The sequence below is a fragment of the Macrobrachium nipponense genome, chromosome 18 (assembly GCF_015104395.2).
Source record: "Macrobrachium nipponense isolate FS-2020 chromosome 18, ASM1510439v2, whole genome shotgun sequence".
Taxonomy (NCBI): domain Eukaryota; kingdom Metazoa; phylum Arthropoda; class Malacostraca; order Decapoda; family Palaemonidae; genus Macrobrachium; species Macrobrachium nipponense.
Window position 1 is genome coordinate 55809921 of NC_087211.1, and position 22477 is coordinate 55832397.

Here is a 22477-nt window from a genome sequence, read left to right on the forward strand (position 1 = left end):
CCTTCATATGATTGGACCGATTTTTTCTATGCAGTTTTACCTCCTGAACAAGAATTTTAAGTAATATTATTCGGACGACTGTAATTAACTCCCAGGGGCTCGTACTAAACGCGGCGAAAGACATTTGACGACCCCATTCCTGGTCGCTTTCGGCGTATTCGCGGGGACGAACGATACGGAATGCGCATATAGAAATATCCATTGCTATAACATAAAATTATTAGTATGGGTCCTAATTAGCCTAGCAAATGGTCCGAATCAGCCAAGATTAAGGTCCTAATCCGGTCCGAGTCAGCCACGGTCCGAATCAGCCAAGGTCCGAATAAGCCTGCATCCGATAAAAGTACAGGTTTCAATATCTTATTTTCCTCTGGATTTCTATAAGTTTGTATTTTTCTCATTAAACAACACCACTGATCAGTTTTGCGCATGGTTCAATTCTTTCTATTGTAGGAAGAATTGATTTCACCTTAGTTTTTTTTTCGTTTTTTGAGAACGGAACAGTGTATCTACTTGAGTGACCATTTTCAAATGGCTCACTCTCAGTGGAGGTTAACGTGTGACAGTTTGTTGCCATGGAAACGATCTCGCCCACTATTAGGTTTCAAGAATTTTTGATTGGTGATCAAGATGTACTTTGGAGAGTTTTGGTGCTATTCATTAGCAAGACAAGCTTCGTCAGATTTTCAGAATGCTTGGCTTGCATCTTGAGTTACACAAATATAATATATAATATGAGTGTTCAGGAATTATGCCCTTAAATATTATATAATTCCAGAGCTTCTTGTTTTCATTTTATCTAGAATTATGAAATTATCTAACTTAGGTGTCAATGGTTACGATATAGCTGCACCTCTCTCTCTCTCTCTCTCTCTCTCTCTATTCTTCTCTCTCTTCTCTCTCTCCCCGAAATTATATAAAACGTCATGTCTCATACTAACGCTTTCACATTTATATGCACCCAGTATTGCTTGCGAAGAACAAGACCTCCTCCACGTAATGTTTAAAATTCAGGGAGTTCGTTCGAGAGTACCAGTCCCTATACTCATTAGAACTCATTAGTCTAGCAATTTAAGTGTTTCTAATCCCGTTTTCTATCCCGTGTGGGGGGTTAGTGCCGTCAGTGCACCTCACGTCGTACACTGTAGGCATCACGTAACGGCCTTTGTAGCGTCCCTTCGGCCCCTAGCTGCTACCGCTTTTCGTTCCTTTTACTGTACCTCCGTTCATATTCTCTTTCTCCCCTCTCACTTTCCACCCTCTATACAAATGTTTCATTGTACAACTGCTTCGAGGTTTTCCCCTGTTACACCTTTCAAACCTTAATGTGAATTTCCCTTTCAGGGCTGGGTGACCTCGTAGGTCCCAGCGCCTGGTGTTTGGCCTAAATTCTATCATCTAATTTCTTCTCATCTGATTTCTAAAGTCGAGTCCCTCTATCGAGCGCTGTGAAAAAGCAATAGCATATTACTGCTGTTTTACTTTACTCTCTCTCTCTCTCTCTCTCTCTCTCTCTCTCTCTCTCTCTCTCTCAAAACAAAAAGGATTGCTTGTACCTTTAGCGTAGCATGTATAATTATGTCTTAGATAACCGACCCACCCACCCTCAAGATGATGATATGTCATGTAAGTTGATTTCGAAAGGTTCCTCCAAACAGGAAAGATTTAATAAGATATTCTTGCAGTAGATAAACTTATTTTTAAAAGGAGGTCGATGGGAAAAAGACTTGTAAATGAAGACAGAACTGAAGCATTTACCAACAGGATTTGTACAGTGAGAGGACAAAGCTGACAAAAACAAATAGACTCAATAAGAAAGACGGAGGGTAACTGTTGATAGCCTGTCTTCTTTCTCACCTGTTATTTCAGAATTTAACTTTTTTCAGTTTTAAAGATTTATTTAATTAGTATTAAAGATTATATATTTGTTTGGTAAATTTTTTATCTTAATGTATCGTTTTAATGAATTTTAGCTAAATTAATGTATGATGTTAAAGGTGCTGATTGGCCATAGTTGCACAGTGTTTAGCCTGTATACTTAAATCTTTAAATCAATCAATCATTGTATCTGAAAATAAATATCCACTTGTATATAACCTCAGGTGGTCATCCAGTAATGTTACTGATTTTTTCTTTGTCTCAGCATTTAACTGTGCACAGTATTATCGTTCGTTTAATACAGATTTCTCATGGATAACAGTCAGGTTATTCAACTCTGGAGATCGCGTGTCAACATGTATATCTACAATATGAAATCAATACTTCTTTGTTGTGTAAATGGCACTGCTTTTGAGCGTTCAATAAAGCGTTTATTTGTGCGTTGAAAGAAATGTCACTTGACTTCTGATATCTCTTGATTTGCATAAAGAACATTTCTCGACTTGTAAATGAATCCTTTTTTTTTTCTGTCAATAAATCTTTATTTGGATTTGCGAGTTAGTTATCTCGGGTGCATGTTAACGTTTTTCCTTTGTGTAAATAAGATCTCTTCAGGGAAGAGTATTTCATGTAAGAAAAGTCTATCGGAGGTTTTCAAATAAAACCGCCATTTCTGACTCTTATTCCAGGTATGAAATGGAGCGCGAGGCCTATTTTAGATTTTTGTCATTCCCAGAGCTGAAATTTCTCTTGTCTTGGCTTGGATGTATTGCTTATTTTGTCCTGAAAGTATGAATGTCTTGCCTCTACTTATGTTATACTATCTTGTAACAAGACTTCTATTGCATAAATGTCTCGTATTTTGTAAAAGGACAGTGCAAATGAAGCTCAGGTGGTACATCAAGTAGAATCTGTCATATGTAGCAGCGTCTTTCTGTAACCGGGAGTCCATTCCTGATGTAGACAGCCAAAATTTTCTGAGGATTTTCACACCAAAAATTTTTAGAGATTATTTTTAACCTTTTGCGTAGCAAGAAACCTGATCACTTTAATATTAACGTCGAATTATGTCATGAGGGCAAAGAGTGGTAAAAGATATTCATATATAAGTTATATAAACTCATATAGCTAGCCAATCAGAGTGTTTACCATAAAAAAATAAGAATTTGAAATGCCGAACACGAGAAAGATGCTATGAGAAGACTTGCGGGATTAGCCGACGCTTTTCTGTTCCTCTGTTCATATTCTTTTTCTTCCATCTGACTTTCCACCTTCCCAAACAACGGTTTCATAGTCCGGCTGCGAGGATTTCCTCCTGTTACACCTTTGGCACCTTCTTACTGTCAGTTACCCTTTCAGCACTGAATGACCTCCTTTTAGCCTAAATTATATATTCTATTCTATTCTATTTCAATTAGCCTACAACATGAATTGTACTTTGTACTCTACGCAAAGATGACTCTGTATCGTCCAACACCTCACGCAAACTGACCGACTTTCTTGAGGATTGTGAATTTGTGAAACTGACAAGAGTCTGTCTTGTCTGTCTGGCTCCTTTCTCTCCCGCGCTGCCTCGGCTCCTTTATTCCACCCCTCCGGTCCCCTTGTCCCAGTTTCAGCCAGCTGAGACCAGGTGGCGGAGCGTTGGGGGGGGGGGGGAAGGGGTGGTTAGGGGGTGGAGGGAGGCGGTTTGTTTTTCCTCCCAGTCTGGAGGCTAGACGGAACCTGAAGTAATAACGAAATAGACACTATCTACGGAAAACAAATACGTACCATTAGTTCAAAGAACAAAGCATCCTACTATGAACTTTGTGTTTGAATATTCAGCGCGCGCACACACACAACACACACCACACACACACACACCACACCAATATATATACTATATAATATATTATATATATATATCATATATACTATATATATATATATATATATATATATATGCTGTGTCTACACACTAAATTAATATTTATATATATATCATATATATATATATATATCATATATGATATATATATATACACATATATCTATATATATATTTATATATATATATATATATATATATATATATATATATATATATATATATATAATCACAGACAATTAAGCAACAAATTTCGTTTAATATCCAGTTCACTTTACATTCTTGAGCAACTTACACTTGAGGGAAATTATGAGTGATAATGGCTACATCACCTTCGAACCTCTGCCTGGTTTAGAAGCAACGAAAATACAGTGACATTGATCGCTAAGCCATCATGATGGCTCAGCGCTCAAAGTCACTGCATATTCATTGTTTTTAAATCAGGCAGCGGTTCGAGTCTCACTGGTGACGAGGCACTAATATTTCCCATCGTGTGTAAGTTACTCCAGATATTTGGTGAATTGGATATCAAATGAAATTTATGGGTTAATATATGTAGGTATAAAATAAAGATGTTACGGTGCTTCTATATATAATATATATGTGTGTGTGTTGTGTGTGTTTGCGTGCGCGCGTGTGCGTGTATGTATACATACATTTGCATGTGTAAAACGTGGACAAGTGGTCATCAGATATATCATCTCACCTGTGGGAGGGCAAGAGTTCGATTCCCTGTTCGATCAGAACGACTGAGGCACGTAGTTTTCCATTCTATCGTGCTTCTTTTGATACCAATAGTGAATTAGTTATTGGTATTCAAATATAGCAAGACGCAGTCAGGATGGGAAAAAGCAAGAGGATATATCATCCCAAAATACTTGCTCACATCCTGAAAAAATTAACCGTCTCTGGAGTCGCTTCTTTTAAATGGAAAAGTTTCATAGTCAGTATGTGTATATATATATATATATATATATATATATATATATATATTATATATATATATATATATATATATTATATAGTCTCAGCGGTTTTAGCGTGCCCTCTTACAGCGAGAGTCTGGAGGTCCATTCCTCAGTGGGGGACGACTTTGGTGCTCTGAAAAGTTTCATGTACCTTGGTTGACCGAAGCAGTGACATAGTTACCTGGGTGCCCAGTGGTTAGTTAGCTGTTTTCTTGATAGTGGCTATGCCCAGCGTATCAATTTTACCCAGCGCTGACGTTTTTTTTTTTTAAGTGTGTTTGTTCACACTTGTCAGTTCCAAGCTCCCAGACCTTCAACACAAGGCCCAGAGGAGTTACTGTAGGTGGGCGAGTCATCGAAAATGATTGGCGGAATGAGTACAAATACAAATGTAGCTTTTTCTAAAGGGCCAGTCCTATTTCTCACTGAAAGAAAAACCAGAGGCTCTCTCTCGCTGATATTTATGTGTATAAATATATGTGTGGGTGTGTACTGTGGTTAAATGCTTGCCTCACCAGTGAGAGGTTCCTGGTCGTAGCGAACTGGAAGGCTTTGAGCTAGCCCTGTGAACCCTATTATGCCTGTGTTTAGTTAGTAGTAAATTAACTATTTGACAGTCGAATGTGTTGGGTGGTAATCAGGATTTAGTTGTATACTTCTTTGGTGTAACCCTTTACAGGGGATGGGTGCAGGTGGAGTGTAAGAGGTGCTAGGAAGGAAGAGCCTCAACAGCCAGGGAGATAGTGTGTTCAAGATTAAAGTGAACGACGCAGTGCATGTCACGATATAGAAACAACAGTTAGTCCCATGCGCAGGTGCGGTGTATTTTTATGTAACCGACCATAATCTGTGACGTCACCCAAACCGGTCGAAGCGACAATTTACTGATGTAAACATAGGGATAATTGCCTTTGTTACACTTTGAAATGCTATTTAATAAATATCTCTCTATAGATTTAAGCGGTAAATGCGATTTTACATATTTTAATTTGTGATGAAATATTAAACTCAATTTTATCAAAAATTAAACTGTAAGTTTAACAAAGTACATGAGCTGAAAGGCGGACTCGCGCCAACAGACGACTTACTAAAGGAAATCAACTTTAGAATAATTGACAACAAGACCCCAAATGCACACAAGTCTCCAGGATCCTGTCAGTCTGTTAAAGTTTCACATAAAAATATAAACTGATTTGTGCAACATTTCGCCTATTCGATATCTCCAATATCGATGTTCACATGAGCTACAATATTTCGTATGTCCAAATTCGCATTCACCGCTTAAATTTATGGAGGTATATTTATGAAATCGCATTTCAAAGTGTAACAAAGGCAATTATCCCTATGTTTTCATCAGTAAATTGTCACTTCGACCAAGTTGGGTGACGTCACATAATCACACTCGCAAATGAGTCCTTAACTAGTCGCTAGAGCGGGGCTACCTTGTCATTACTATATTGTGGTGTATGTGGATGGATGGTTGTGCTGCTGATAAGCCTGCTACACTGTAGGTGTATAAAGAGGCTGATGGTGCGACAGTTTTCTGAATATGGTGTTAATCCACGATTGAGCAGTTAATATCATGAAATGTTGAGGTAATCACTTAATATTTAAATAACACACACACGCACGCACGCATATACATTTATATATATTTATTTATCTATTTATATGTATATTTATCTATGTATATTCTGTGCAAATACACTGAGAGCATGCGCATGTGCGATGTTCGTGAGTCATTTTAACTGGGAACATCTTTCGAAATTTTCCATAACAGCAGAAAACGAGTTTCTTTGTTTACTAGGAACACGATTTAAGCTTTCTGAGACTGAGTTTCAAAAATACTCTTACAGATCGTTGATATTGCCTTTGTCTCGAGAAAGAAGGAGTAGAAGAAGAACAATAAGAGGAAATGCGACAGAGGGAGAAATGTGAAGTGAATTTATCACAAAGAGAGATTGCTATCGTGTTCCATTTTCCCTTTCATCTTCCTTCCTTTAAAATTTCAACTTAGGTGTAATTTTCCCCGGCAGTGTTTAAAGGGAAAAGAGTTTCCTGCCAGTCTGCAATTCCCACGTTCGGTCTTTCAAACAGGAGTCCTTTCCTGAAGCTCATATTATTTCTTATCGTGTATAGAGCAAAGCTGGACACTAACTTTGTGCTGGCATTCTTGTGTGTGCTTTTGTAAAGAAAAGCATTTTGAGCGATGTCAATTTATTTCTGTCTAATATAAAGAGGTGTTCTGGGCAAGGTTTTAGGTATCTCGTTGTTTGAGGTTAAGCTAGGATTATACCAGCACGGGCTCTCATTCATAGAGCAGCCTGCAACTTATGTATCTGCCATATCAATAAATCTCTCGGGCTGGCTTCTTTGATTTGGAAGCTCCTTCCGAATTTCGTCTAGTGATATTTTGATGCTTTTAAATATTAAAGTTTTGATAGTCATTCAAGCGCCTCAGTGGCGTGGTTGGTTTGGTGTTTGCTTCTCACCTCGGTAGTTGCGGGTTCGATTCTCGGCCATTCCATTGAGGAGTAAGAGATGTGTATTTCTAGTGATAGAAGTTCACTCTCGACGTGGTTCGGAAGTCACGTAAAGCCGTTGGTCCCGTTGCTGAATAACCACTGGTTCCATGCAACATAAAAACACCATACAAACAAACAAACAAACAAACAAACAAAATTGATAGTCATTCATATCCTCTATCCTTTAAGACTATATCTCTTTCATCACGTGTCGTGCGTTTTTATTTGTAATGATTTGCTGAATCTAATTAACAGAACCGAAGAGCAAAGAGCTTTTCCGAAGGTTAGTCTTTATTTTTTTTATTAATTTTACAATTGGAAAAAAATCTTTATATTTTTGCGAAAGTGTTCATGGAAACTTATGCAACTCAATCGCACAATAAAAATGAAAGCTGCAATAAGAAAACAAAAACTAACAGAACTGCTAAATATATACTTTCCGAGTGTTATTATTATTATTATTAGTATTATTATTATTATTATTATTATTATTATTATTATTATTGAATAGGGGAATCGAAGTTTCCCGAAAGCTTTCTGTAAAGATTTATCTTTGAATATTTTTACATATACACAACGATGGATTTGTTTCTCCAACTTTTTATTGTTATTATTATTATTAAAGATCTGATTATTTTCATTGAAGTATAAGATACAAAAGCTACCGCGTGGGTTCAGTCATTATTATTGTTATTATATATTAGAAGTAGTAGTAGTAGTAGTAGTATCTAATACACCAGATTAGAAAAAGAATCCCCTCCTCCCCAAAAGAGTAAAATTAACGTATATTCAATTATTATTATTATTATTATTATTATTATTATTCAGAATGGTCACCCATTTAAAGAGTTCAAGTTTCCACCTCAGACGGCCGCCCACATCTCCCCTCGTCCCAAGTCTCCTCTTTTCCGACAGCGCCCCACGGGGTCGATGGACCCCAGATCAGAAAAGATACACCCCCGCCGCCCGATTTGGGTCCCTGACCCTTTCTTGATTTATTGCCTCCAAAGGAAATCAGCGTCAAACAACATCCTGTCGTTTATCATCCGGGGATTTCCTCTGCGTCCTGATTACATTGCTCGTTCGCCCCTCAGCCTTCTTTCCCTTCGTTTTAATGTTATTATTCTCTGATCATTTTTAGTTTTCTGCTAAAGAAATCTATTGATATGTCTTTGTCCGTGCTCCATGGCTTTGTCTGTCCGTCCGCACGTTTTCTGTCCGCCCTCACATCTTCAAAACTACTGAGGCTAGAGGGCTGCAAATTGGTAAGGTGATCATCCACCTACCAATCATCAAACATACCAAATTGCAGCCCTGTAGCCTCAGTCATTTTTATTTGATTTAAGGTTAGCCATGGACCGTGCGTCTGGCACCGCTGAGTCCAATTCCGGAGGCGTCGCCGGCGCACCTTCACTTATCTGCATCTGGATAGCAACTGAGCGCTGCCTGGTCGTAGCTGAGAGTCTCATACTGGTGCACATCGTAGATGTCAATCGATGACAGCCACAAGATCGTGACACTGCGGCTTTATACTCTGTACAGAAGACTCTATTGCGCCGAAGACACTTCGGAGCGTTATTTTACTTGTTATTTATTATTTTTGAGTAGTCTTTTCGCGGTTTTATTCCCTGGTTATTTGATTCATGACAGCAGTATTAGAAGTATCCCATTGGGGGGATTAGTGCCGTCAGCGCACCCTCATGTGGTGCACTGTAGGCATTACTTAAGGTTCTTTGCAGTATGCCTTCGGCCACTTGTAGCTACCACCCCTTTCATTGCATTTACTGTACCTCCTGTCATATTCTTTTTCTTCCATCTTACTTTCCACTCTCTCCTAACAATTGATTTATGTGTAATTCCTTTGACGTATTCCTTCTGTTACGCCTTTCAAACCTTTTTACTCTCAATTTCTGTTTCAGCGCTGAATGACCTCATAGGTTCCAGTGCTTGGCCTTTGGCCTAAATACTATATACAGTATTAGAAGCGAGAGAAGCCTTAGTGAGGTTTTCATAGTTATGACAGGGGCGAAAGTTCATCCGGAGTGGTCGAATTAGTTAAACGTTCAGAATGAACGAACTATGATAGTTAAATGCAATCAAATGGCTTCGAATAGTGTTTCTGGAATCGAGTGCTCTCTCTCTCTCTCTCTCTCTCTCTCTCTCTCTCTCTCTCTCTCTCTCTCTCTCTCTGTCTCTGTCTCTCTCTCTGTCTCTCATTCCGTATTCGATTATGATACCTTTATGCGAAAGTTTTATGATGAGAGAACGAACGCGAAATTCTTTGTCATCAAGTTTGTCTCCAACGTCCTCTGTTTTTTATTATTTTGTTTTTCGTGAATTCTAAAAACTGTGACGCCGTCCTCTGCCGCTTCGTATTGACTGTCTTCCTTTAACGTTGACACTGAGCGGCAGACAGAAAGGATTAGAAGAGGACAGGAGGATGTCAAATCCTCCACGTTCTTGATGGATGAATCCTCAGCCAATTCAAGTTCGAAGACTTCATTGTTACGTCCCTTGAAAAGTTGATTACTGAGTTGGAACTCGCATGACGTTTTTCATTCATATGATACTGATTATGAGTAACAATTGAAAGATACACAAATTCCCCTTCTCCCTCCCCCTCCCCCCCTCCCCCCCACCCCCCTTCCCATTTCATTTATACGCATACTCCCTTCGCCTCCAGCTGCAACCTCTTTCAGTCTTTTTACTGTACCCCCGTTCATATTCTCTTCCTTCCGTCTGACTTTCCAGCCTCTCCAACAGTCGTTTCACAGTGCAGCTGCGAGGTTTTCCGCCTGTTACATCTTTCTGAGCTTCTTAGTGCCCATTTCCAATTAAGAGCTGAATGACCTCATAGGTCCCAGCGCTTGGCCTTTGCCCTAAATTATATTCAGTATTCTATTCAATTGTATTATTAGATCTGAAGGACTTTTAAGTACCAGCGAGGATTTAATATTCCAGTTAGAATGTAATTTAAGCGTTACATAGAAAACTGGCATTTTTCGTGGCCGGGTAAGATGACTTGGAAAGATTGGCGCTTTTTTTAAAAAGAGCCCTGAAGAAGCTACGGCGCGACGCAAAGCGAGACTCAAGTAAGGAAGGAAGAAAGGAGGGAGCTTTCTAGGTGTGGTGTTACCAATTACTCCAGTATCGGATATTATTTAGTTTAGGGTCGTCATTAGTTCATTTCGCTGAGAGGCGAAGCAGGCAGAGGTATCGAGTTTACGAATTAATTTATTGGGATTTATTTGCTCTCTCTCTCTCTCTCTCTCTCTCTCTCTCTCTCTCTCTCTCTCTCTCTCTCTCTCTCTCATCTCCAATCCTGGTAACTTCGTCAAACATGTCAGCCGAGCTATAATATCAAATATACATATGATTTTACCTTTAGTTCTTTTGTATAGACGTTAATTATTGTAGTTGAACTACTTATGAGACAGACCTATAAATAATGACTTAGAAACTCGAACAGCTGTCATGGGTCAAAATAATCGAGCAAATACCAAGGAACAAAACCAAATTGACAGAGTGTAGTCTTAGAAATGAACCAACATGTTCAGAAGCAAACCAGTTCTTGGTTGAATTCCCTTCGAAATAAAAATAGATATTTTTTTCGAGGAAAGTCCAAGAAGGAACCGGCTTGCTTCTGAACGTGTAATTCATTTCTGTGACTATACTCTTAATTTAGTTTTGTTTCTTGGTATTTATTCAATTATGTTGACCCCTGACAGCTACTCGTGTTTCTGCGTCATAATATAGGCCTATCTCTGATTCCTACGAGGCGTGGTATTTGATATTTAATAGCCTTCAACTTTAAAGATTTTTCGCCAAGTATGACGTACTGTATTGTGGAATAGTTTGGAAGCATGAGGTATATTCGGTTCACTCCAGGATCATAATATTCGGTTAGTTTGAAGGCATAATGATGACTTTTAGTTTTTCTGTAAAATAAAAGTATTGAGATGGCTATATTTCTGTCCGCACTTGTTCTGTTCGCCCTCAGATCTAAAAAACAGACTAAGGCTGGAGGGCTGCAAATCGTATGTTGATCATCCACCTTAAAGTTACCCATGACTATGCGTCTGACACTTTTACAGGTGCCTACAACACAGGCCACCACCGGACCGTGGCTGAAATTTTCAGGAGCCGTGGCTGAGAGTTTCATAGTCCGTTGCTGAGAGTTTCGTACAGCAGTATACGCTGTAAAGAAAACTGGTTTCTCCGATACATTTTTTACTTGTTTACTTTTGAAACCATTTAGGGTATTCTTCTTCTTCTTCTTCTTCTTCCCAGCTTTTTCCCATTTTTATATGGGGTCGCCGTTTCGGATGAGCCGTTTCCATCTATTTCTATCTTGCGCTTCTGCCTCATCAATTCCCTTCTCATGTAAACCTCCTTCTCACACAGTCCTTCCATCTCTTTCTTGGTCTCCCTCTCTTTCTTCTTCCTTGCACCTCCACTCCCATAGTATGTCTCCCAGCGTGGTCCTCATCTCTCCTCAACAGGTGTCCATACCATCTCAGCCTCCCCTCCTGCACTTTCTTTGATACTTCCACCACCTTAGTTGACCCCCTTATGTAGTCATTTCTGATCCTATCCACTCTTGTTACCCCAGACATCCACCTAACATTCTCATTTCTGCCACATCCATCTTCTTCTGCTCTGCTTTTCTCATGCTTGCTGTTTCTGTACCATACAGCATTGCTGTTCTTACCACCGTCTTGTGAAATTTTCCTTTTAACCTAAGCGGCACTCTTTTGTCACAAAGAACTCCCGAGGGCCACTCTCCAGTTGTTCCAGCCTGCCTGTACCCGATGTTTTACTTCTTCTTCCATACTTATCCCTCCGCGTTAACAAAAGATCCCATACTTAAACTTATCAACTCTCCTTATTTGCTCTCCACCAAGCTGAATACTTTCTCTATCATCCCCCTCAGTGGTGGTACACATATATTCTGTCTTGGATCTACTTATTCTCATTCCTCTGTCCTCCAGTACTTGTCTCCATCTTTCCAATTTCACTTCCAGATCTTCCCTGCTCTCTGCACACAGAACAATATCATCCGCATACAATATGTTCCATGGTACTGTCTCCCTTACTTCCTCTATTATAACATCCATCACTATGTTAAAGATAAATGGGCTCAGAGCCGACCCCTGGTGTAATCCTACTCTCACCTCAAAACCTTCTGTCTCCCCAACACTGCTCCTCACTCTGGTAAATACATTCCGGTACATCTCTTGTATCAATCGCACATACTTCTCTGGCACCATCCTTCTCCCTCAGGCTCCTCCATACCTCTTGTCTCGGGACTCTGTCATAAGCCTTTTCAAGGTCAATGAATACCCCCCTACCAATATGTAGGTCCCTTTGTCTTCCCCGAATTTCTCCATTATTTGCCTCAGACAAAATATACCATCTGTTGTTCCCCTTCCCTTCATAAATCCCATCTGCTCTTTACCTATTTGTACTTCTTCTCTCAGTCCTAGCATCTATCATCCTTTCCAGCATCTTCAAGTGTGGGACATCAATTTAATGCCCCTATAATTACCACACTCTTGGACATCTCCTTTCCCTTTAAAAATTGGGATCAATATACTCCCACGCCACTCATTTGGTATCTTTTCCTGTTCAAGGATCTTTATCATAAGATCGTACAGTATATCCACTCCTTCATCTCCTAATGCTTTCCATGCCTCCACCGGGATCATGTCTGGTCCGGTTGCCTTCCATTCTTCATCTTCTTCAGTGCATTTAGTACCTCTGCCTAGAAAACCTCATTACCATGCCAATGTTCACTTGCCCATCCTCTCTTATTAGTCTATTATTTTCTTCATTTAACAACTGTTCGAAATATTCTTTCCATCTCTTCACAATGTCTTCCTCCTTTCTAAGCACTACACCCTCTTGATTCTTTATTTGTTTGATGTGTGTTATATCTTTGGTGCTCTTATTTCTAGCCTTTGATAGCTTCATCATCTTCTTTAATCCTTCCTTTGTCCCCCCGCCCCAGCTCATTATACACATCATCATACGACTTTGCTTTAGCTTGGGCTACCACCTTTTTCACCACCACCTTGTTTTTCTCTCTGTACCTATTTCTGTCTTCCACTGACTGTGACTCTTCCCCATCTTTTCTTTGCCTCCTTCTTATCTTTTACTACTTTCTCAATGTCTTCATCCCACCACCAACTATCCTTTTCTTCCCATATGATACCAGATGTCTCTCCTAGCAGCTCCTTTCCATGCCTTCTTATTACTGCTGCATTTCGTGCCCACCATTCTTGAACATCTTCAAATCCCTATATCAATATCCTCCAAAACCCTCCTCTTAAACTCTCTCTTCTTATCCCCTTCCTTCTGTAATTCGTACCATTTAATTTTCCTTATCCCTTTAGCTTTTGGTTTGGTTTTTCCCTTTTGCTTTTCAACTTCAAGTCCATACAATAGCAGCCTGTTGTTGGGGGGCTACATGGTCGCCTGGAATAACTTTGCAGTTCTTGACCTCCACCAGATTTATCCTTTTATACAAAAATAGTCTATCTGGGAGAATCTTCCCCCACTCCTATATGTTATTAGGTGTTCCCTTTTCTTCTCAAAAAATGTGTTTACTATTGCCATGTCGAATGACAACAGCAAAGTCCACTACACTCTCTCCTTCTGGGTTTCTCTCCCCAATTCCATGGCCCCATGCACCCGCCCAATCGCCTCATTTTTCACTTCCGACATGGCCATTCAAATCTGCCCCAACTATCACCCTCTCATGCTCTTCCAGTTCTTGCATTATTCCATCATGTCTCTCCAGAAATTTCCCTTCTCTTCTTCTGTGCAACCAACTTGTGGTGCATATGCGCTTATAATATTCAGAATCTCTCCTCCATAACATATCTTCAATCTGATGATACGGTCATTCTTTCTATGCACTTCTATTACCGAGTTCTTTAGTTCACTAGACAGTACTATGCCAACTCCATTTCTACCTTGTTTATTTGCTCCACTATAATATAGCTTATATCCATCTCCCAACTCTTTAGCTTTATTTCCTTTCCACCGCGTTTCTTGCACACACACAACATCTACTTTCTTTTCTCTCATCAAGTCAGCCAATTCTCTACCTCTCCCAGTCATGGACCCAACATTTAGCTGACATACTCTGAACCCAATGTGAGCTCGCTTTCTTTAGCTGCACCGCTCCTGATGCAGTAGCCCTCGACCTTACCACAGAGTTAGGGCGATGTCTCTGTGCGTCGTTTACGGAGTACGCCCTAGCATTACCTCTTTCCATATTTCGGCTCATTCCATTTTTGGTTTTGGCACAGATTTTTACAGCCGGATGCCCTTTTCCTGACACCAACCCTCCCTATTTATCCGGGCTTGGGACCGGCACCCATAAGGACTTGGTTGCCCCCCTAGGTGGCTAGGTTAAACCATTTAGGGTATTAAATAGGTCTTAATCAACTTGCATTTCAATTTCTTCTTCCCCGATGCCTGCGTAGGGTGGCAGGAGTTACTACCTATATTATTAAGCACCGTCGGCAGTTTGACGTTATTTGCAGAGCGTCTTCGGTCTCCAGCTGCATTGCGCTTCCTGTCCTGCCTTTGTTTGGTCTCATCCACGTAGCCGTCCAGCTTCGTTCACTTTGTCCTGTTCCGTTTCGAACTGCGATTTACGAATAAATTCTTTGGCCACCCGTGTGCCTGTTGCAGTTCAGCTACGTAAAATTAATAATAATAACAATGTATTGTTTTATACTTTCAAGCACCTCATTAACTGAAGGATCTTTACAGCTTCCCTTCGGCCCTAGCTGCAACCTCTTTCGTTATTTTTAGTGTACCTCCTTTCATATTATCTTTCTTCCATCTTATTTTTCACCCTCTCCTAACAATTGATTCATGGTGCAACTGCGAGGCTCTCCTCCTGTTACACTTTTCAAACCTTTTCACCGTCAATTTCCGTTTCAGCGCTGAATGGCCTTAGTTGCCTCATTGCTTGGCATTATGCCTACAATATAAATCAATCAATCAATCACAAAAATGACAAGTTTATTGCAGCCGCAACCTTCCCGGGGAGCGTAAGACCACGTAGTCTCTCGATGTAACTTTGCTGACGCTCATCAGGTATTCAAAACCAAAACCTAGTTTGAGTCTCCTCTACGACGATGCTTGTTGGCTGAGAGAGCAGTTTTAGGCACATCGATTTGGAAGTCTATGACGATAAAGCCGAATTCATATTAGTAGTCTCCGTCATTAGTTTGACTTCGTTTCAGTAGAGAATGTCATTTAAATACTCCATTTTCTTGGCATTGGATTAAATTACAATATTTAGGATATTTTAATATTATGGTGATAGTGGAACATTTGACTAAATATCACACCGCTCGAATATAGCATTTTCATTATAGGACTAAGAGAGTGCATATTAAAATAGAATATTCTTAAAATAGGGCATTTTAATTGAGAATATAGCTAGAAGTGAAGTATTCCTTAAATAGAATACCATTTAAACAGAGACTTCTCAAGACAGACCCTTGGTAAATAAATAAATAAATAAATATATATATATATATATATATATATATATATATATATGTATATATATTTATATATATACTTATAAATTTATATATATCGTGTATATATATATATATATATATATATATATATATATATATATATATATATATATATATATATATATATATATTGTGTGTGTCAGTGCCTGATCGCGAACATTATACGAACATGTAAGAAGCAGAATACTTCAACAACATCCAAGACCGATTCAAAAGCCACCGACGTCTTTTAATGCAGTGTTTATTGGTTACCGTAAATTTGTGGGAGATGTCTTCATATACCTCAATAAAAAAAATCGATCATGCATTTTTGGTTAGGATAATGTTGTACTCTTCGCCTTGGGGGTTTTTTGGTGTGTGTTTTTTTTTTTTTTTTTTTTTTCCTCCAAAGGCGCACGGTTTAAGTGTGCTGCAACTTGGTAAACTCCTTAGATATGTGATGCTTTAAAGAATAAAAGCGACCTGTTTTCTGAAATTGAATGTGATTTTCCCATTTCACAGGTTCTGTTCTCTCCTTCGCTTTGGTCTCTGATGTAGGACAGAGAAGATCGTGGCCGCTTCCTCTTTGGACTTGAGGATTTATGTTATGAAATATGAGCATCTCGAAGTTCAGCAGATTTAAAAGCTGCCTATGGAACTTACAACCCAATATTATTCACTCCAGAGGAATATTAGAAAGACGGGTGACAGAGAAAACGTTGGGTATATCCCCGTCCAATAAAGAATGAGAGATTTTAAAAAGTCTGGAAAACTGGGACAGAAAAGAAGTCGAGAGATTCCATCCCATTTACTACTATCCACAGAATAAAAAAGGCCTGGCGGGTGCTCTGGAGCACCCTGCGGTGATGATGGACTTCCCTTAAGATTGCTCTAACGGTGGCCAAAACAGTGGCCATTGGTCAGGCACAGATAAGCTAGCTTGCGGCGGAGATGAAGAGGATCTGTTTATAGTGAAGGAGTAATGGAGAGGCCACTGTTAAGAAAATCGGCCATTGATAGAGTTCTGCCAAGAGGGGAAGCAAAATGGAAGAACGCGGAAAAGACGAGTCATTTCCAACCATGTCATGTAAGGGCAACGTAAAGCTTGAATAACGGCGATGGAGGAAAGAACTTACAACATCTGTATAAAGAACCTGATTTTTTAGAAGCAGATTGACGTGATCAGACTATATAACCTCTCCAAGATAAAAGTTCATAAAAGCGAGGGTCTTTACCAGAAAAATAAAATTAAATAGGGCAGAAACAAAAGGAAGATAGTATTTCCGGGCTCTATTACATACTCTTTTTTTTTTTTCATTGACAGGTAAAGAAGAGACGGGAAGGCCTTGCGGCGTCCACTGGGAACTTCGAGTGTTTGTCGGGGAATCGATTGACGATCAACCCCACAGGAGATCATGCGTCAGGCTTCTCATCAGGTGGGTTTTCGCAAAGAATGAGATCTATCGTAGAGGGGAAATCTTTGTGTACTCGTCGATCAAGTGTCAGTTTTTCCATCAGTTTTTGGTTTCTGTTATTAGTTTTTGTGTGCCACGATGGTTGATTGATTTTGAGATAACTTTTATTTAGCGATGTTAGATTTCTTTTTCACAAGTTTCCCAGGATAAAATACGGAAAATATGAGCCGTCGTTGTGTTCACTCTTCATAAATTGCAGAAGGGACGGGATAAATGAATAACCAAAAAACTAATAAATAAATAAGTAAAAAGGACGGCATAACCTTTTAATGAGGAATGCATTGCTGGAATCAGGAAAACAGAAGCAGATAGAACTTTCCAAAGAATGGTAGAAGAGGGAAAGAGACCTCCACCAGTAGGAGTATTCCGTAGATCGGTAATCCCGTTGGTATTTTGCAGTTGATCAAAAAGATACTTTTATATCGTTTATGAAGTTCCCTTCCCCCCCAAAAAAGGCGACGGTAAAAGTTTCTGTTCCCACAAGCAAATTGTAATCAATCTATTTGCACACGCTTAAACAAGGTACTCGTAACTGCAAAGTCACTCTTTAAATTCTGATTCACTCTCACATCAGTCACCAAAAAATATATCAATATTGACCAGATAAAATGTGCCAGTATTTTCAAAATTTTGAACAGAATTACATGTCACTTGCTTTCTGTTTTATGGGAGACTTCCTGTCAACCCTCATATGGTACATCAGATCAGACTGGCCACCACTTTGTTTATGATTTTCTTAAATGATTTGTCCTTCAGTTTAATAACTGGTTATTAGACCCAACTGGCCATTTGATCGATATGATGTGATATATTTTGTATTGGAGACGTTATTAGATTACAATCTGCTCTTAAGAGTTTCCAGAAGAAGTAGACTTAATTAAGAAGACAGCAGAACAAATACTGACAAATTTTACTGGTTTTGCTATGGGTCTGTCTAATTCTGGGTATTGGCTTTCTTTGCTTTACTCGTTAAAAAAAAATCCTTTCCATGTCTTCCGAAGGGGGATAGTGCCGTCAGTGGCCTCATGCAGTGCACTGCAAGCATTACTTAAGGTTCTTTGCAGTGTCCCTTCGGCCATAGATGCAACCCCTTTCATACCTTTTCTTGTGCCTCTGTTCAAATTCTCTTTCTACCATCTTACTTTCCACCCTCTCCTAAATTTTGTTTCATAGTACAATTGCTTGGAGGTTGTCCCCCGTCACACCTTCCAAACCTTTTACTATCAGTTTCCCTGTCATCGATGAATAACCTCATAGGTCCCAGTGCTTGGCTTTGGGCCAAAATTCTATATTCCACTCCTTTCCTTTCCGTTTCAGGAAACCGTCTTTTCATCCGAAATCGCATCAAAAGTTGCTGTCTTATTGGCGAAAATCATTATCCAATTTTGTTTGCGATTTAGATATTCGAGATTATTTTTTTGGGGGGGAGGTTGCATAAGAACTAACAAATTTACGAAAGTCAGTATAAAAGAAATCATTCTAACAACAATCCTTCTGTCACCTAATGGTTCTATGCGTGTATCCTACCAAAATCAGGCGACTGCAGTATGCCCCAGCGAAACAAGGACGCCAACCCCAAGCATGTTGCGCAAAGGAGTTCTTGCTCTCCCCCGGGAAGCTGCATCTTCAAGTCACTCTCGACAGACAGGTGAGTTTGTATTATTATTATTATTATTGTTAAGAAATTCACAGTCTCGTGAAAACAAATTGTTAGAAAATCCACAATTACATAGAAATATATTTTAATATATAATTATGGATTATAAATTATTATTATTATATTACGAGCTTGTTGTGCGCTGGAACCTGGCCCTGCTATCTCCCCTACCTACCCCGCCCCCACCCGGGCCGGACAAACAGGTTTGCAGGAAAAAGGCGGATGTCTCCCCTACCCTCCCGTTCCATTACGCACCCCGTCCCCCACCCCACCTTGGGTGACAAACCGGTTTGCAGGGGGAGGGTGGCTGTGTCATGTCTCCCCTACTATCTCACCCGGGAAAGACAAAAAAGATCCACTCAGATTTTACTATTATAGAAGATAATTAATTATTCAGAAGCTGAACCATTTTCATATTGGACAATCCGACCAAAGGGGCCATTGCCTCGAAATTCAAGCTTCCAAAGAATATGAAGGTGTTCATTAGGAAGTAAGAGAAAGTAAAGGGAAATTCAGAAAGAAGAGATCTCACTCATTAAAAGGAAAAATGAATTAATAGATAGATAAAACATTATATATTTGTAGTGAATCATCACTTTAAGAATGGTGTAATATTATCACGTAATAGAATTCATCCCTGGTACCTTTTCCTCGCGCAGTGAACAGATTGCTTGATTTGTAAGCATTTTTATGTTTACCTCTTTAGAGTTAAAGGCTTTTCATGATCATCTTATGAGGTATCGGCAGGGTAGAAACAGTCTTTTTGAAGTATTGGTTTATGGAGTCTGTGACCTCGACTTCAATCATATCTTGATTTATTCATATGTAAATGAATTTATTTTGGTGTATTATTTATTTATTTACTTTATTCATTTTAAGTAATTAATACCATTATCATTAAAATACCCGAGCTTGTATAAGCAATTTTCTTGCTTTGTTTAATGTGACATGAAATAGATATATAGCCTTTTCATGATTTTTGTTAGAAAATGTGTTTGATTTCCCATTCATTTATAATGACTGATTATTTTTTGTTCAAATATATATTGCCACGTAATAGCTGGCTCCAAATAGTGTATGCGTGTCTGTGTCTGTGTCTGTGTATGTACGTGAGCGCGAGTGGGTTTTTGCAAGTGGTTTAGGCTATAGTAGATTCCCATCAACCGTGCATTTGATGTTTAGGCCCGTCCCTTACGACGTTCCACATTGGCTGTTGATAGCCAAACTCAGGGCTGGAAACTCTCAGTCGCTCTCGAGAGTTCACTTAGGCAGGATGTATGTTCCATCTCTCCAGATCCCTCAGGGTAGGGAACATACATCCTGCCCATGTGTAATCTCGAGAGAGACTGAGAGTTTCCAGCCCTGCGATTTGCTTATCAACAGCCGATTAGGAGTGTCGTAAGGGACGGTCCTAGACGTCAAATGCACGGTTGATGTGAATCTACTATAGTTATGTCTATGTGCGAGTAGCTGCTTCATTTACTACTTGGGATGCAGCAAATTCTGACTTTGTGTGCACTTTCATTATGACTTTTATAATTTTTAACATTCTGGTTTCGTTGTTATATATGCTGGATTCTCTATTCGTTCAATATTGCACAGCGATAGTCCGTACATGTTTTTTTCCGAAAGCTCTCAAATATGGAGAAAATGAAATTATATTTAGATTTAACTGATAGACATGCCTTTTTTTTTCTTAACGTTTCTCTGACTTAAAGATCTCTTTCTATGAATTAAATAACATCTTACTCTACATCCTCTTCTAACAATTGATTCATATTGCAACTTCTTTTAGGTTTTCCTCCTGTTACACCTTTCAAAGCTTTTACTGTGTTTCCGTTTCAGCGCTGAATGACCTCGTGGGTCCTAGTGCTTGGCCTTTTGACTAAATTCTATATTCAACTGAATACAATTGTGAAAGCCGATGAGACTCAGCCTCTCAACTATGAAAGGTTACAAAGCCGCAATAACAACAGAATTAAGAGAAGTTACCGCTTCTTCCCGCAACTTTTGCGGTCAAACTTTCACAAGTTTACGTTTCGAGAACTCCTCATGCCATCCGTGTCGATTTCCGATCTTACCGTAACGACGTGAAAACATCTCCCAAAAGAGCAATGACAACAGCCTTCTCTTTGGCCTTTTGCTCACTTTCTCAAACTATAGTCTCGGAAGCGCTGAGCTTTTTTCATCTGGCGAAGTCGTTGGTTGGATCCAACAACATCTTTCACATTCCAGTTTAGTACCTGAAGGAAGTTAGGTCTTTGCGAAGTTTCTTCCCTTATTTTAGATCTATTATTTTGTTATTGGTAGTTTTGCTGAAATTTAAATGACTTGAAGTCACTGTTATTGTTTTACTTGCTGCTCGGTAAGTGGTACCCATTTATCTAAAATGGTAAATGTGAACCGCTTCCCTCCCGTTCTATTCATTTCTGTTGCCTCCCGTTCTGTTCATTTCTGTTGCCTCCCGTTCTGTTCATTTCTGTTGCCTCCCGTTCTATTCATTTCTGTTGCCTCCCTTTCTGTTCATTTCTGTTGCCTCCCGTTCTGTTCATTTCTGTTGCCTCCCGTTCTGTTCATTTCTGTTGCCTCCCGTTCTGTTCATTTCTGTTCCCTTCCGTTCTATTCATTTCTGTTGCCTCCCTTTCTATTCATTTCTGTTCCCTTCCGTTCTATTCATTTCTGTTGCCTCCCGTTCTATTCATTTCTGTTCCCTTCCGTTCTATTCATTTCTGTTGCCTCCCGTTCTATTCATTTCTGTTCCCCTTCGTTCTATTCTTTCTGTTGCCTTCCCGTTTATCATATTTCTGTTTGCCCTTCCCGTTCTATTCATTTCTGTCCCTTCCGTTCTGTTTACATTTCTTTGCCTCCCGTTCTGTTCATTTCTGTTGCCTCCCGTTCTATTCATTTCTGTTTCCTTCCGTTCTATTCATTTCTGTTGCCTCCGTTCTATTCATTTCTGTTTCCTTCCGTTCTATTAGTTTCTGTTGCCTCCGTTCTATTCATTTTCCCTTTTGGGGGGGGGGTCCTTCCGTTCTATTCATTTCTGTTGCCATCCCGTCTATTCTTCTGTTTCCCTTCCGTCTATTCATTTCTGTTGCCTCCCGTTCTATTCATTTCTGTTCCCTTCCGTTCTATTCATTTCTGTTGCCTCCCGTTCTATTCATTTCTGTTGCCTCCCGTTCTATTCATTTCTGTTCCCTTCCGTTCTATTCATTTCTGTTGCCTCCCGTTCTATTCATTTCTGTTCCCTTCCGTTCTATTCATTTCTGTTGCCTCCCGTTCTATTCATTTCTTTCCCTTCCTTTCTAATTCATTTCTGTTGGCCGTCCCTCCCGTTTCTATTCATTTCTGTTCCCTTCCGTTCTAATTCATTTCTGTTGCTCCCTTTCTATTCATTCTGTTCCCTTCGTTATATTCATTTCTGTTGCTCCCGTTTTCTATTCATTTCTGTGCCTCCCTTTCTATTCATTCCTGTTCCCTTCCGCGTTCTATTTCTTCTGTTGCGGGTCCCTTTTTCTATTCATTTCTTCTGTTCCTTCTGTCTATTCCTATCTG

The 22477-nt window shown here is 39.4% G+C and overlaps 1 protein-coding gene across 3 annotated transcripts in view; it reads left to right on the forward strand.

The window, feature by feature from the left end:
- The window catches only part of LOC135197087 (phosrestin-2-like), a 265329-nt gene that overhangs the window by 190935 nt on the left and 51917 nt on the right, over window positions 1-22477 (forward strand). For all 3 annotated transcript variants that reach the window (XM_064224042.1, XM_064224043.1, XM_064224044.1), the window contains 2 exons: window positions 17115-17226; window positions 18802-18913. In XM_064224042.1, the coding sequence (XP_064080112.1) occupies window positions 17115-17226; window positions 18802-18913 (224 nt within the window). The remainder of the gene's footprint in view (window positions 1-17114; window positions 17227-18801; window positions 18914-22477) is intronic.